Source organism: Neopelma chrysocephalum, unplaced genomic scaffold (assembly GCF_003984885.1).
Source record: "Neopelma chrysocephalum unplaced genomic scaffold, ASM398488v2 Primary Assembly neopelma1_96561, whole genome shotgun sequence".
Taxonomy (NCBI): domain Eukaryota; kingdom Metazoa; phylum Chordata; class Aves; order Passeriformes; family Pipridae; genus Neopelma; species Neopelma chrysocephalum.
In genome coordinates this window covers 249,819-265,488 of record NW_020925206.1, presented here as the reverse complement: position 1 = coordinate 265,488, position 15,670 = coordinate 249,819, and the positions used below count along the sequence as shown (strand labels likewise).

The 15,670-nt window shown below is 44.7% G+C and overlaps 1 protein-coding gene across 2 annotated transcripts in view; it reads left to right on the top strand.

Annotated features, from left to right (window-relative positions):
* The window catches only part of LOC113981462 (transcription factor RFX3-like), a 106,952-nt gene that overhangs the window by 10,950 nt on the left and 80,332 nt on the right, over nucleotides 1–15,670 (top strand). For both annotated transcript variants that reach the window (XM_027708859.1, XM_027708860.1), the window contains exon 2: nucleotides 5,760–5,857. In XM_027708859.1, coding sequence (XP_027564660.1) covers nucleotides 5,760–5,857 — 98 coding nt within the window. The remainder of the gene's footprint in view (nucleotides 1–5,759; nucleotides 5,858–15,670) is intronic.

The following is a 15,670-nucleotide window of genomic DNA, read 5'->3' as shown; positions in this document are numbered from 1 at the left end:
AATCACATGTCTGTGTGTGTAATTATCAGTATAAAAGCTGTTGTTTCTTCTAATAAAGCGGACATCTTGCTAATCATATTGATTCAATGCACCTTGTCTATACCTCTCCACCAATATTGGATCTTTGAAGTACCCCCTCCTGAGGTAATCAATGTCAAGGATACAAGAGGCCTCTGGGCCGGTCACAATGGGGTGCTTTTCCTACTTGTCCCCTGTTAAACTCACTTCAGCCTCTAATACAGACAACTCCTGGCATCCCCCTGTCACTTCAGAGATCCATATTGGTTCTGCACTTCTGTGCCTTGAAGGCATCAACGTGCACTGTGCACCGGTATCTACCAAAGCTCTATACCTCTGTGGATCCAATGTGCCAGGTCATCGAATCCACACAGTCCAGTAGGCCCGGTCATCCCTTTCCTCTTCCTGGTCGAAGGCAGGGACCCTCTATTCCTGTTCCTGGTCAGAGTATTCACTGTCTGACCTTTGTGATGCCAGATCAGAAGTCCCCTCACTAGGATCAAAGGAGTTGATCTCAGTCCTTTTACATCTGAGAGGTCGCTGATTTCTTTCTTGGGTCTCTGCAGCAACTACATGGACAGCTTTCCTGGGTGACCCCTTCTTAACAGCTCTCTTCCCTCTCAATTCACGTACCTGGGCTTCCAGCTTAAAGGTGAGTTCACCATCTGTAGCAGCAAATCTGCATTATATGAGAAAACTGCTGTTTAAACATGCTTCAAGATGGTTTTTTGTAGTCTCTTTGTTAACTCATGCTTTCTTCTTCCCAATACCCCCCACGGTAGTGTTATCTCTGCCTCAGGAATGTCCTGAGAAGATATCAAGAAGTCTTCCCATTGGACTCTTTTAACCCCTTCCTATTGGCTGTTAACCCCTTCCTGCAATTGGTAATTGGTCATTCTGTGAATCCTCCAAACCCTATATATGTAACCACCCCATCAATAAACACTCTCTCTCTCCTCCTCTCCAAGTCCCGTGTGCTGTCTGTGGCTGCCATGGGACCTCGTGGGTGGGGGGAAGGGTGAGCAAGCTCTCCCCTCCATGCGGTCAGGACCTGAAGAAACCCCTGGCGCTGGAGTTTTCCCCTTCCCTATCCACCTCAAGCCTTCGGAAATGGAACCCCACAATGGGAGGAATGCAACCAGAACTGGTACCCCAGAGAGGCTAGCCATAACCATCCCACTTCTTCATGTCTTCCCCCTGGTCACACAGAAAGAACCAGAGTTCACCATGTGGCCTGCGCTTGGGGCTTCCTTTCCCTCTGACTGGGGCAGGAGACGACCTATCTCTTGGGCTGCCCCTGAGAGCTGAGGTGCTGGCCCGTGGGAATGAGAGAGTGCCCAGAATTTCTTCTACACTTTGGAGCCAGGAGGACATCACCTCTACAGTTGGTGGATCCATCTTTGGGTAATATACTGTTACCAGGCTACTGGTGCAGGGGTGCCTTGAACCACCAGGTGGAGACCTGGCCATTGTGCAAGGAACATCCTCTGGATCTTTAGGAGCATCATCACTTCTTAGGTTACTATAGATGATTTCCAGCACTGCTAATTCTCTCAAGTACTGGATACCTTCATCTGCAGTACTCTACTTTCTTGGGGAGTTCATTAGGTCTTCCTTGAATGGATACCTTGCCCTCACACTTGAGAGGAGCCGTCTCCAAAGACTGCAAATTGTTCTTTCTCTTCCAATTCCTCTTTCAATTTCATGATCTCTGGTAAAGGATCCCAGCTGTTTGGCTTCATGACCTTCCAATTGCTGACTATCAGCCCTGTTATCCCAGCATTGAAGCAGCCAGGTAGGAATCCGTTCACCAGGCTGGCAGCTGTAATCTTTCCCCAAGTCCCGAAGTTCTGATGAGGTCAAGGACAGGGTAACATCGATTTCCTGTTTGATTTGTCTGACTTCTTTTGTTGAAGAACCAGCTTTTTTATCTGCTCCCTCCTCTCCTTCTACTCCTTCTTCTCCTCCTTCTCCTCCTTCTTCTTCCTCCGTTACTAATTGCTGATATGGACCTGTAGCTTGCCTTATCCATTTCTTCCTTTTCACTACAAGGTCAGTCAATTACTGTAGTTGTTGTGGTTTGAGTCCCTATCACGGGCATAGTGTCCTCCATTGCAGTTTGGGTCCCTGCCTCCATTACAGTCTTCTGAGAATATTGAACTGTGGCTCAATAAGCACAGGCCAGGCCCCAGTACACAGCAAGAAGCTGCTGGTTTTGATTGGGGTAGGCAAGGCACCCTTTCATCAGGTGACGTGTCAGTTTGCTAGGGTTGAATACCTGTTCAGGTGTGAAGGCCCCAGTAACGGGAGGTGTCAACCACCCTAGGAACCTGCCCAAATCCTTCCACACACCCTGCCACCCAGGAACTGGGTGCCTCAGGGCACATCCCAATATATCATCACCTAAAGTTTGTTTTCTCCTACACCAAGATAACACCAGATTCCATGAACTCTATAGTATGCTGACAGTATTAGTAACAGTAACATTACTAAACAGCTCACATAAGGATTAGCAAGGAGCACGTGAGACTTCATTATAAAGCTATTCATATCAATGTCAGGGAGGGGGGAAAGGGTGTATTCCTCCATCGTCCCCAGAAGACAGCTCCCCCAGCAAAGCACGGAGCCATTGTTTATATTAGTATGTTCCCAAAACTCAGCAAAATAAAGCAATAAGTAGCACAGACAGCAAACTCTGTGTCCCGCACAGGAGCTTGCTATTGGATAGCTACTATTACTATAGCATGCAATATATATATATAAAACTGCCTTTATCGTGCCCCCACATTGGGTTCCAAAAAGGACTATGGTGGGTTGACCTTGGCTGGATGCCAGGTGCCCACCCAGCTGCTCTATCACTCCCCTTTCCCAGCTGTAAAGGAGAGAGAATAAGATGGAAAACAACTCGTGGGTTGGGATAAGGCAGTTTATTAAAGCAAAAGCAAAGCAAAAGCTTGCATGTACAAAAGCGAAGCGAAAAATGACAAGATTTTATTCTCTACTTCCCATCATCAGCAATGTCCAGCCACTTTCCCAAGAAGCAGGGCTTCAGCACATGTAATGGTTTCTTAGCAGGCAGCCATTGGAACCAATGAATGCCCCCCCTCCTGCTCCTCTCCTTAGCTTTTATATCTGAGCTGACGTCATATGGTATGGAATATCCCTTTGGTTCGTTTGAGTCAGCTGACCTACTTGTGTCCCCTCCCAGGAGGAATGTTACAGTGCTGATACTGTGCTCAGCAGCAGCCAAAACACTAGTGTTATCAACACCCTTCTAGCTACCAATGCAAAGCATAGCACTGTGAGGGCTGCTATGGGGGAAATGAACTCCATCTCAGCCAGACCCAAAACAGCAGTCCATTCCAATGCTTAACAACCCTTTCCATGAAGAAATTGTTCCTGATGTCCAACCTGAACCTCCCTGGTGCAACTCACGGCTATGTCCTCTCATCCTGTTGCTAGTTGCCTGGGAGAAGAGGCCGACCCCCACCTCACTACAACCTCCTTTCAGGTAGTTGTAGAGAGCAATAAGGTCTCCCATGAGCCGCCTTTTCTCCATCGTAAACAACCCCAGCTCCCTCAGCCGGTCCTCATATGACTTATTCTCTAGAACCTTCAATAGCTTTGTTGCCATTCTCTGGACAGGCTCCAGCACCTCAATGTCTTTCTTGCAGTGAAAGCACCCAAAACTGAACACAGTACTTGAAGTGCAGCCTCACCAGTGCCGAGTACAGAGGGACAATCCCTTCCCTAGTCCTCCTGGCCACACTATTTCTGATACAAGCCAGGATGCCATTGGCCTTCTTGGCCACCTGGGCACACTGCTGGCTCATGTTCAGCTGGCTGTCAGCCAGCACCTCCAGGTCCTTTTCTGCTTCGCCCCTTTCCAGCCACTCTTCCCCAAGCCTGTAGTGCTGAATGGGCTTATTGTCACTGAAATGCAGGTCCCGGCACTTGGCCTTGTTGAACCTCATACTGTTGGCCTCAGCCTGTTCAGATCTCTCTGCAGAGCCTTCCTACCATCCAGCAGATCGACACTCTTACCCAACTTAGTGTCGTCTGTGAATTTGCTGATAGTAGACTCAATCCCCTTGTCCAGATCATCAATAAAGATATTAAACAGGACAGTCCAATACTGAGCCCTGGGGAACTCCACTAGTGACTATCTGCCAACTGGATGCAGCACCATTCACCACTCTTTGGGCCCAACCATCCAGCCAGTTCTTAACCCAGTGAAGAGTGCACCGGTCTAAGCTGTAGACTGCCAACTTTTCCAGGAGAATGCTGTGGGAGGCAGTATCAAAGGCTTTGCTGAAGTCCAGGCAGACTACATCCTCAGCTTTCCCCCCCATGCACTAGATGGGTCACCTGGTCATAAAAGGAGATCAGGTTGATCAGGAAGAACCTGCCTTTCCTAAACCCACTGATGACCACTAATTGGGCTTACGTCCTGAGTTGGTAGGGGGACTGTGCCCTCCCTGCATGCCCTTTTAGAGTGAACTGCTGTGCAAACCGCCACGCCTACCCTGGCTGATACACCATGCCTTGGCATGGTTCTGTCCAGGACAGGGTTAATTTTTTTCAGTAGCTGTGAGGGGCCATAGCCAGGACCCTAATGTTATTCAATACCACCTCACCTCATTGCCAGGGAGTGGGGGAAAGGGACTCTCCTTCTGAGGAGAAGGGCGTTCCTTCCAGTTGAGAAATAGGTGGTGGGGGAAGTTGTCCAGTATTTGTTTATTGTTGGAGGCTTTCCATGTAAATAGTTTTTTTTGCTTATACCTTTTGTTATTATTATTGTTGCTGTTATTGTTTGTTTTCTTATTTCATTGCTGTTTCCAGTAAATTGTTCTTATCTCAACCCATGATCTATGCCTTTTGTGCCTCCAATTGGAAGGGGGGGGGAATGGCAGGGTGGTTTCAGTGGGAGCACTAAATTGGGGAATACCATTCCTAAACCATGACAGCCACACCCTGTTTGCCTGCCCTATTTGCCCCACTCCTGGTCACTCATGCTCCTTGGGTGTGTCTTTTGTACATGTAGGTGTTGGCTGCCTTAACTCCTGGCCCCACCCAAGCTGAGTCAGAGCTGCCACTCATCAAGGTCTTAACACTTCCCACTCTGGCAGGGGCTGGGGTACCCTCTCTCTCTGTGAGCTAGCTTCACAGTTTTGCCTGTTTTTGGAAAGCTCTCCTGGTGCAATCCTCCACTTCAGAGCACATCTGCCAGAGCAGTTCACCTTGAAGACGTGATGATGCATCACATGCATAAGAACCAGACTCTTCTAGGATTACATTGAATTTTTTAGGACCTCCTCTGACAGGTCAGAGTTTGCCTGTTAACAGCACATATAAGTTGTGATTTAGAGGCTTGTATTGTATAGAGTTTAATTAGAGTTTAAAAAATACAGAAAATCAGCATATAGATGACCAAATAAAATTTTCTTCCTTCCTAAATATAGTTCCTACACTTGGAGTAAAGCACATAGTTCTTGTTCTTTCTAGATGGTTCTCTCTTTGGCATTGAAAATACCCATACTCTCAAGGGCCCGCATCTCCAATGTTAATACTTCACTTAACATATTACAGACTTGCAGCACAATATTACATTCTCTGTAATTGTGAGAACAGGGATGTCCTATGATGGAGAGTATTGTTTAGAAACCATAAGATGCACTGAAACACTAGTCATTTTTTATATAAGGTAAACTATCCTATATTTGTGGTGTTCTTGTTTGCAGGTACAGCAAGTACAGACTGTGCAACAGGTACAGCATGTCTACCCAGTCCAGGTTCAGTATGTGGAAGGAAGTGACACAGTCTACACAAATGGAACTATGTAAGTTGGCTATTGATCTAAATTAGAATGTTTACCAAAATATGAAGTTAAATGCACACTCTTTTAATGACATCATATGGGCTACTGTATTTTATTTAGCAAAGAAAAATGTTTGAACAAAACCTTTTTTTTTGGTCATATTAATTCATTATTTGAGTCAAATCAAGTTGAATTCACATCACTTGAATTAATCTAAAAGGAATTCAGGTAATTTTTATGGTTGGACATAGTGTGAAGCTATATATGCAGCATTTTGTTGTTTGGGAAAGAAACTTAAGTTTATGGACAAGTTTTAAGTTATGCTGATAGGAAGGATGGTCTAAATTTGTCATAATATGATCATCTGTGTTATAAAGAAGTCTTCATGTGGGCCTCTACTCTTCTAGTTTAAATTCTACTGGCAATTTCCTAAATTGCTGAGGCAGCTGTAGTCGTTACTTACAGAAAATGATTATGTAATTTCTTTATTGTTTTAAGTGCAATGATATACATATTTATTATTTTTCCAAAGGAAGGAAGGTAGAGGAAGGAGAATATGCCCTTTTGCTTCTCTCTTAGACTCTTCTATTTCCTGTGCTTTGCTTGCTTCGATGAACATGCTTTTTGGCCATCAAGTTCTTTTCTCCCATGTGCAAACTTAAAATTGTAGAATAATTTAGGTCAAAAGAGACCTCTAGAGGTTATATGGTAAAACACACACACACAGAGTAGGGCTAACTTCCAAGTTGCTCAGGGAGAACCTTCCCTCCCTCTTTTTCCAGTTACCTCTAAATATATCCCCTTGAAACTTTTGATATGTTATAAGGTTAAGGAAGAAGCAAAAGGCATGTAGAAAACTTGCTTGGTGACAGCAAATATGTATTTATTGATGATAATCTGGCATTGACACAAAAGAAGTCAACAACGCTATTGTGTTCTGAGACTAATGTTAACACTTGCAGCATCCTCTCCACTGATATATTTTGCCAAAGTCATTCTTCAGATAACCTTTTCCCACACACTCTCTTTTTCCTTCATTTTCTTTGGTCTTATAATGACTAATCATTCTTCTGTCCTAAATGGGTCTGTTAAGACATGCTTATTATTAAGAATGACCAATGTGTCCTTGTTTAAGATACTGTAAAAACTGCAAGTCACTCATAACATTGGTAAACTGTAATCAAAGACTGAAGATATTGATGTAGAATGCCTTATTAGGCTAACTTCTTTTTGAAAAATGTCAACCAAAGACACTGAACTGTTGAGACAAAAGAAAACATTTCTTCATCCACATTTTTATAAGTTTTTCTTTTAAAAACTCTAGTACTTCTTTTAATCATGGACTTGAAACTGGGCAGTGATGTTGGGAGTCTGTGGTTTATTGCAGTTCATGACATTTTCTCCGACTTTATAGTTCAAATATATTAAGCAGAGGATTATGTTTGTTTTACCCTATTTATATGTTAATTGCTCCAAAGACCAATGGATGTGCTTCAGATGGCCCTAAATGGGGTATCTCCTTGCAACTGCTGCTTCTGCTATTAATTATATGAACTCTGGGTTCTAATATCTAATTTATTAACAAAGAGTCTATTCCATTCCATATACAGGGCCTAGGATGTATGGTTGAAGGAAGTTATCCTATTAAAACAGAGAAAGGAGCAAGTACTAAACCTGTGGTGGAAATGGAAAATGTTCTATGGTTATTAACATGGTCATGTGCTAGCCTGATTCTAACACAACCCTCAAGCCATCCCAAGAGATCATTTGCACATGAAAACAGCAACTAGGCCCAGTCAGTGAGGAGGAAAGGAAAACATGAGTTGGCTGGTTAAGAAAAGTGAAACTGTGATCCAGTAAACAGGAAAGGATTCTGGTCTTAGATACAGAGCTGGTGGAAGTGACTGGAAAGGCAAGAGCCAAGAACCAGTGGGTGGAAAGAAGCAAGTATGGTGGCAGACACACAAACTTACAAAGAACCAAAATGCATGGTTGTCTGGGAAAAAGAACTTTAAAAAACAAAACAAAGCAAAAATAAAAATACTGTCTGGATAAACAGCCCAAAAAAGCTATTTCCATACAGGAGATGATGTCTATATGATTTTCCTGATATAACTGCTAATAATTTTATTTGTAGATAGTACCTTAAAAGGAGATGGAAGGAGGAGCTGGCTGACATGACATAACTTGTAGTCCTATTTCATCCACTAGTAAGCTGTATTTTAGTATGGCTGATAATTTACCATAGAAAAATTTAGGTTGTAAGGGACCTCCAGAGGTGATCTAGTCCAACCCTCTGCTCAAAGCAAGTGTAATTAGATCAGGTTGCTCAGGGACCTATCCCATCAAGTCATGTACAGCTCCAAGGGTAGGGGAGGTTCCTGAGGACTGGAAGAAAGCAAATGACATCTGAGGAAATACAGGCTGGTCAACCTCACCTCTATTCCTATGAAGATGATGGAGAAAATAATCCTGGAAGCCATTTCCTGGGACATAAAGGACACAGAGTGGTTTGGAGTAGTCACCATGGATTTACAAAAGGAAAATGATGCTTGACCAACCTGCCAGCTCTTTATCTTCACTTTAGCAAGGCTTTCGACAGTCTCACATAACATCCTCATAGACAAGCTGACAAAGTACAGGTTAGGTTAGTGGACAGTGAGGTGGACTGAAAACTGGTTAAACTGCCAGGCCCAGATGGTTGTGATCAGAAGCATAAAGTCTAGCTGGAGACCAGCCTCTAGTGGTGTCCCCCTGGGGTGATCCTCAGGCCAATACTGTTTAACAACTTCATTAATGAACTGGACATTGTGACAGAGTGCACCCTCAGCAAGTTTTCAGATGATACAGAATTGGGAGGAGTGTGTGATAGACTAGATGGCTGTCGTGACTTCAGGACTTCAACAGGCTGGAGAAATGGGCAGAGAGGAACCTCATGCAGTCCACCAAAGGGAAATGCCAAGTCCTGCCCCTGGGTAGGAATAACATGATGCACCAGTAGAAGCTAGGGCTCACTGGCTGGAAAGCAGCTTTGCAGAGAAGGGCATGGGGGTCATGGTAGAAAACAAACTGAATGTGAGCCAGTAATGTGCCCTTGCAGCAAAGGAGGCCAATAGTCTCCTGAGCTGCATTAAGAACAGTGTTGACAGGAGGCTGAGGGAGGTAATCCTTCCTCTCTACTCAGCACTGGTGAGGCCACATGTGTGTCCAGTTCTGGTCTCCCTGGTACAAGAAAGACATGGAAATAGTGTATCAAGTTCAGCGAAGACCCACTGCAGTGATGAAGGGATCAGAGCATCTCCCACAGGAGCAGATGGTGAGAGAGCTGGGAAAGAATCATAAAATCATAGGATCATTGAGGTTGGAAAAGACCTTTAAGATCATCCAGTCCAACCATTAACCTAATACTGTTAAGTCCACCACTAAACTATGCCCCTAAGTGTTTTATCCATATGTCTTGCAAATGTCTCCAGGGATGGTGACTCAGGATCATAGAATCACAGAATGGGTAAGCTTGGAAGGGACCACAGTGGGTCATCTGGTCCCACCTCCCTGCTCAAGCAGGGTCATCCTAGAGCACATTGCACAGGATTGCATCCAGATGGTTCTTGAATATCTCCAGTGAGGGAGACTCCACACCCTCTCTGGGCAATCTGTTCCACTGCTTGGCCACCCGGACAGTAAAGAAGTTCTTCCTCATATTCAGGTGGAACTTTGTGTGCATCAGTTACTGACTGTTGCCTCTTGTCCTATTGCTCAGCACCACCAAGAAGAGCCTGGCTCTATCTTCTTGGCACCCTCCCTTCAGATACTGATAGACATTGATGAGGTCCCCTCTCAATTGTCTCTTCTCAAGGTTGAACAGGCCCAGCTCACTCAGCCTTTCCTTGTAAGAGAGATAGTCCAGTCCCTCAATTATCTTTGTCATCTTCCACTGGACTCACTCCGGGAACTCCATGTTTCTCTTGTACTGCAGAGCCCAGAACTGGATGCAGTGCTCCAGATGTGACCTCACTAGGGCTGAGTAGAGGGGCAGGATCACCTCCCTTGACCTGCTGGCAATGCTGTTCTTTATGTGCACCCCAGGATACCATTAGCCTTCTTGGCCACAAGGCACACTGCTGGCTCATGGTCAGCTTGTTTTCCACCAAGATCCCCAGGTCCTTCTCCGCAGAGCTGTTTTCCAGCAGGTCAACCCCTAGCCTATACTGATGCCTGGGGTTATTCTTCCCCAGGTGCAGGACCCTGCATTTGCCTTTGTTGAATTTCAGACAGTTCTTCTCTGCCCATCTCTCTAAGCTGTCAAGGTCCTTCTAAAGGACTGCACAGCTCTCTGGGGTATCGGCCACTCCTCCCAGCTTTGTGTCATCAGCGAACTTTCTGAGGAGGCATCTACCCCTTCAGCCAAGTCACTGGACCCAGTGACTAAACAATACTGGGCCCAGTATTGAACCTTGGGGGACACTACTAGTGACAAGCCTCCAACTACACCCTGTGCCGCTGATCACAACCCTCTGGGATCTGCCATTCAGACAGTTCTCAATCCACCTCACTGTCTACTCATCTAGTCCACACTTCCTGAATTGTTTAGGATTGTTTAGTCTGGAAAAGAGAAGGTTCAGGAAGGATCTTATCAATGTGTCTAAATGCACTGTGTATTGAAGATTGTCTTGGTTTAACCCAAACCACCAACTAAGCCCCGCATAGCCGCTTGCTCACTCCCCCACCAGCAGGATCAGGGAGACAATCGGAAGGGTAAAAGCTAGAAAACTCGTGGGTTGAGATAAAGACAGTTTAATAGAGAAAGCAAAAGGCACGCGCATAAACAAAGTAAAACAAGGAATTCATTCACTGCTTCCCATGGGCAGGCAGGTGTTCAGCCATCTTCAGGAGAGCAGGGCCCCAACACGTGTAATGGTTACTTGGGAAGACAAATGCCTTCACTCCAAACATCCCTCCCTTCCTACTTCTTCCCCCCACTTTATATACTGAGCATATATATACTGAGCATGATGTCATATGATATGGATTATGCCTTTGGTCAGTTTGGGTCACCTGTCCTGGGTGTGTCTCCTCCCAGCCTCCCATGCATCCCCAACTTCCTTGCCAGCATTGTTGCCTTAAATAGAAAATACTTTCTGTACAATATTAGTATAGATAAGGTAGAAAACAGTTCTTTTAATACAGCGTTTTATGGTGCAGCAGATACATAAATGTGTACATGAGTGTCCAGGGGTTCTACAGTTTTATAGCACTAATACATCCAATCCTAAAATTATCCTCCCCCAGGACCTCCCCAGACCTGCCCCCCTGGCACGCCTCCCCGGAATTGAGTCAGAGGTCTCAAGACCCCTTTCTTCCTCATCTTCCTCCTCCTCACAGCACGCCCTGTCTTTGGAGCTCCTCCAAGGTTCCCGGACCATCAAGGTTGCTTTGGCTACAATGATATCTTATTATTCTAGTACAGGTGCATATCCCAAACAAGATATGCTTGCTAGAGTCTTTTCCCTTGAAAAGAACATTAAACAAAACCTGAAGAATTTAGAAAATTCAATATGAAGCATGAGAACAGGGTTTGGTAGCTGTCAACTGCTATTCTATAGTGTTAGAAACTATACAGCTGTACTAAAAATCCATATTTGCTACAAATCTTAAGACATCAGCGTGGCAATACGAAAAGCAGAAAAGGCTCTGTGTAAGCCCTGATCAACAAAAAACCACCTCTATATTATCAACCCTGTGTAGAAAAATTGCATGCAGATACCTCAGATATCAGGCAGCAGAAGAATTTAGGAAAATTTATTTCCAAAAACCAAGAACACTAACTTTACGGCACTAAGCAAGAGGCATGGAAAAACATGCCGCTTTTTTCTCTTGGGGCCTTTTTAATGGCTTGCCTGGGCCCCCTGCGGGACCTCCAAGGTTGTCTGTAAGAACTTTATCTTTTCAGGGAGTAAACCTCCTTGTAAGGCAAGAGGGAGGAAAAAACACCAAACTATTCATGGGAAGATGTTTTTTCCCAGGCAGCAAAGCTTCCTTGAGCAAGATAAATTCTCTCTTCCATGAATAATTCTTCTGAAAAAAATTCTTCTGCACTTACAACCCTGTATTCAGCACAAATCCAAAACACAGCCCCCTACCAGCCACTGTGAAGAAAATTAACTCTACCCGAGACAAAACCAGCACAGAGATGGAGCCAAAGTCTTCTCAGGTGTGCTCAGTGAAAGGATGAGAGACAATGCACACAAACTGAAATACAAGAACTTCCATTTAAACATAAGAAAAATCTTTTTTACTCTAAGGGTGGTCAAACTCTGGACCAGGTTGCCCAGAGAGGTTGTGGAGTCTCCATCCTTGGAGATATACAAAACCTGACTGGATAATGTCTTGAGCTACTTGCTTTGGTTGATCCTGCTTTGAGTGTGGGTCAGGAAGTGGTTTGGACTAGACAAGTTCCATAGATCCCTTTCAACCTCAACTACTCTACTATTCTATGGTTCTGTGATTACACTTGAAATCACCATGGCAGGTGTTATTTACAGGATCAAAAATAGCTTTGCTAGCTACAAGGATAGCTGAGGCTCTACATCTTAAAATATTAATCCAACTTTATAAAGTGATTATTGTTTGGTCCACAGAAAGGAATATAAAACTTGGTATTTGCAAGAATTATTCTGCATTGTAAATAGGAAACTTTAATATTTAATACAACATACAAAACATACAATAAATGTTTTAGGAAGGAATTTAAACTACAGGCACCACTTCCCTGAAGATCAAACTGAACTTTGCAACTGATAAGATGTTAAACCAGGGGGGATACCAGACACAAAACTGGGATGGATGCAAGAATTGATACTACTATACAAACTGATGAAGGGAATTACAGGGGAAAGAGAAAGCAGAGAGAAACAAAGAGGGCAGATAGACAAAAAGGGGGATAAAAGTGGCCAAGCACAGGTAAAACAGGGCCAATCAGTATGCTTGCCTGGCTAAGCCCTGCACCTGATCACTGTAATCTGTCCTATTTTCTTATATTTTCTTTTAAAATATTAACTTATAATAATGGCCCATCTTCGTGAACGAAGATTTGGGGAAAGGTCTTTTACCTTTCCAGCCTGCGCAATGGATTTTTTAGGTGAGACACAGCCTGCGCTGAACTGAGCCCACCCTTTAATCCTAAGGTTCATCTGCCGGGGCCAAGCAAGCTTGGACAATGGCAGTGAGATCCTCAGGACGTAGGTTTGTTTAGAGTGTCCTTCTCATAGATGGATGGCCACACAGGGCTAACGACCTCCATCAGGCCAGGAGACCGGGATTTGAACCCGTAGTCGCAGCAGTGAAAGTCCTGCACGCTAACCACTAGGCCACCAGGGGTCTCTAAAATATTAACTATTGCTCTGCCTAATCTCACTCTCTGTCCCCTGTGTATGTGTGCTGCAAGGAACAGGTACCAGCTGCTGGTGAGACAGGTGTGTGTGAGTGAAATTTGGTGCCCAGGTACTGGAGTTTGACTGGGGGTTGTAGGCACCCTGGGGCCTGTGGTGTCAGCTACAGGAGTGAGTGAGGGACCTTGCATCAGTAGTTGGATGGGCCATATCTCTCTGAATCATCATCATATGGTTTGTGTTGGAAGGGACCTTTAAAGGTCCAACCCTGCTGTCATGGGCAGCTTCCAGTCAGCAGGGACCTCCCCAGACTCCCAAAACCTTTGGTAGATGATTGAGACAGGTCCTGCCAGAACATCCTCTAGCTGCTTTGGAACTCTGGGATGAATCCCATCAGGCCCCATTGACTTGGGAACATTCAGCTGATACAGCTGGTCCCTTAGATTTTCAGTGTCCATAAATGGAAAGTCACTGTTCCCACACTCATGGTCCTCCAACTCAGGGAACCTGGCAGCCCAAGGTCTATCAGTATTATTAAAGATTGAGGCAAAAAATGCATTTAATGCCTCCACTTTTTCTTCATCCCTATTAGTCAGGTGACCATCTTCAACAAGTATCGGTACAATGTTTTCTTTAGAAATCCTTTTGCTATTAATGTACTTAAAAAAATCTTTCTTCCTGTCTGACAAAACCTTGACCAGTTTCAACTCTAGTTAAGTTATGTTATCCGTGTCTTCTCCCTGCATATATGAACCACAACTCTGTAATCTTCCTGCAAAGCCTGACCTTGCTTCCAGAGATTTTAAAATTTCCTTTTCCTCTTGAGTTCCACGAGGAGTTCCCTGTTCAGCCAATTTGGTTTTCTGCCCCACTTGCTTGACTTTCAACACAGTGGAATTGCCTGCTCCTGTACTTCTGAAAGGTGATTCTTAAAGACTCACTAGCACTTGTGGACCCCTAAGCCCACAAAAGCAGATTCATGGGGTACTCTACTATGTAGCTCCCTGAGTAGCTTAAAGTTTGCTTTCTTGAAGTCCAGGGTAGCAACTCTGCTGACCTTTTTTCTCATTACACTGAAACTTTTAAACTCAACCATTTCAAGATCACTGTGGCCAAGACAACCACCAACCATCACATCTCCCACAAATCCTTCTCTAGTCACAAACCACAAGTCTAGGAGGGCATCTTTCCTAGTTGGCTCAGAGAGTACTTGTGACAAGAAGTTATCTTCCACAAACTTCAAGACTTTCCAAGACCTGCTCATCACAGCAGTATGATATTCCCAACTGATGTCTGGGAAGTTGGAATCTCTCATAAGTAAAAGGGTTACTGATCCAGAGATTTCTCCTAATTGCTTACAGAATCACTGCTTATATCCTGGCTGGACGATTGGTAGTAAACACCCACTATATCATCTCCTTTGTTTTCCAACCCCTTAATCCTCATCCAGAGGGTCTCCACCACATCATCACTAACTGTAAGGATTGTACAAACCTCTCCCTTATGTATAGTGCCACACCTCCACCTAGTCTGCCCTGCCTATCCCTCCTAAACAGTCTGTAGCCCTCCATCCCAGAACTCCAATTGTTGGACTCATTCCACCTAGTGAATATAGCACTACCTGCTACATCACTTAGACACACACAGGTCTATGGAACTAGATGGGATGTACCCAATGGTGTAAGGTTTTGGAGCAGATCACCCCTACAGAGGGATCTGGACAGGCTAGATTTATGGCCTGAGGCAAACTGTATGAAGTTCAACAAGGCCAAGTGCCAGGTCCTGCATTTGGGTCACAACAACCCCGTGCAATGCTACAGGCTTGGGGAAGAGTGGCTGGAAAACTGCCTGGTGGAAAAGGACCTGGAGGTGTTGGTCGATAGTCAGCTGAACATGAGCTGTCAGTGTGCCCAAATGGACAAGGAGGCCAATGGCATCCTGACTTGTATCAGAAATAGTGTGGCCATCAGGACTAGGGAAGTGATTGTCCCCCTGTACTCAGCACTGGTGAGGCCACACCTCAAGTACTGCATTCAGTTTTGGGCTCCTCACTACAGGAAGGACATTAAGATGTTGGAGCATGTCCAAAGAAGGGCAAGAAAGCTGGTGAAGGGTCTAAAGCACAAGTCTTATGAGGAGTGGCTGAGTGAGCTGTGGTTGTTTAGTCTGGAGAAAAGGAGTCTGAGGGGACACCTTATCGCTCTCTACAACTACCTGAAAGGAGGTTGTGGTGAAGTGGGGCTTGGCCTCTTCTCCCAGACAACTAGAAAGAGGACAAGGGGAAATGTCCTGAAGTTGTGCCGGGGAGGTCCAGGTTGGATATTAAGAAAAATTTCTTCACTGAATAAAAGAGTGGTTAAGCATTGGAACAGACTCCCCAGAGAAATGGTGGAGTCACCTATTGATGATTGGTTAGAAACACGAGGGCATATGAACATGGCTAAGG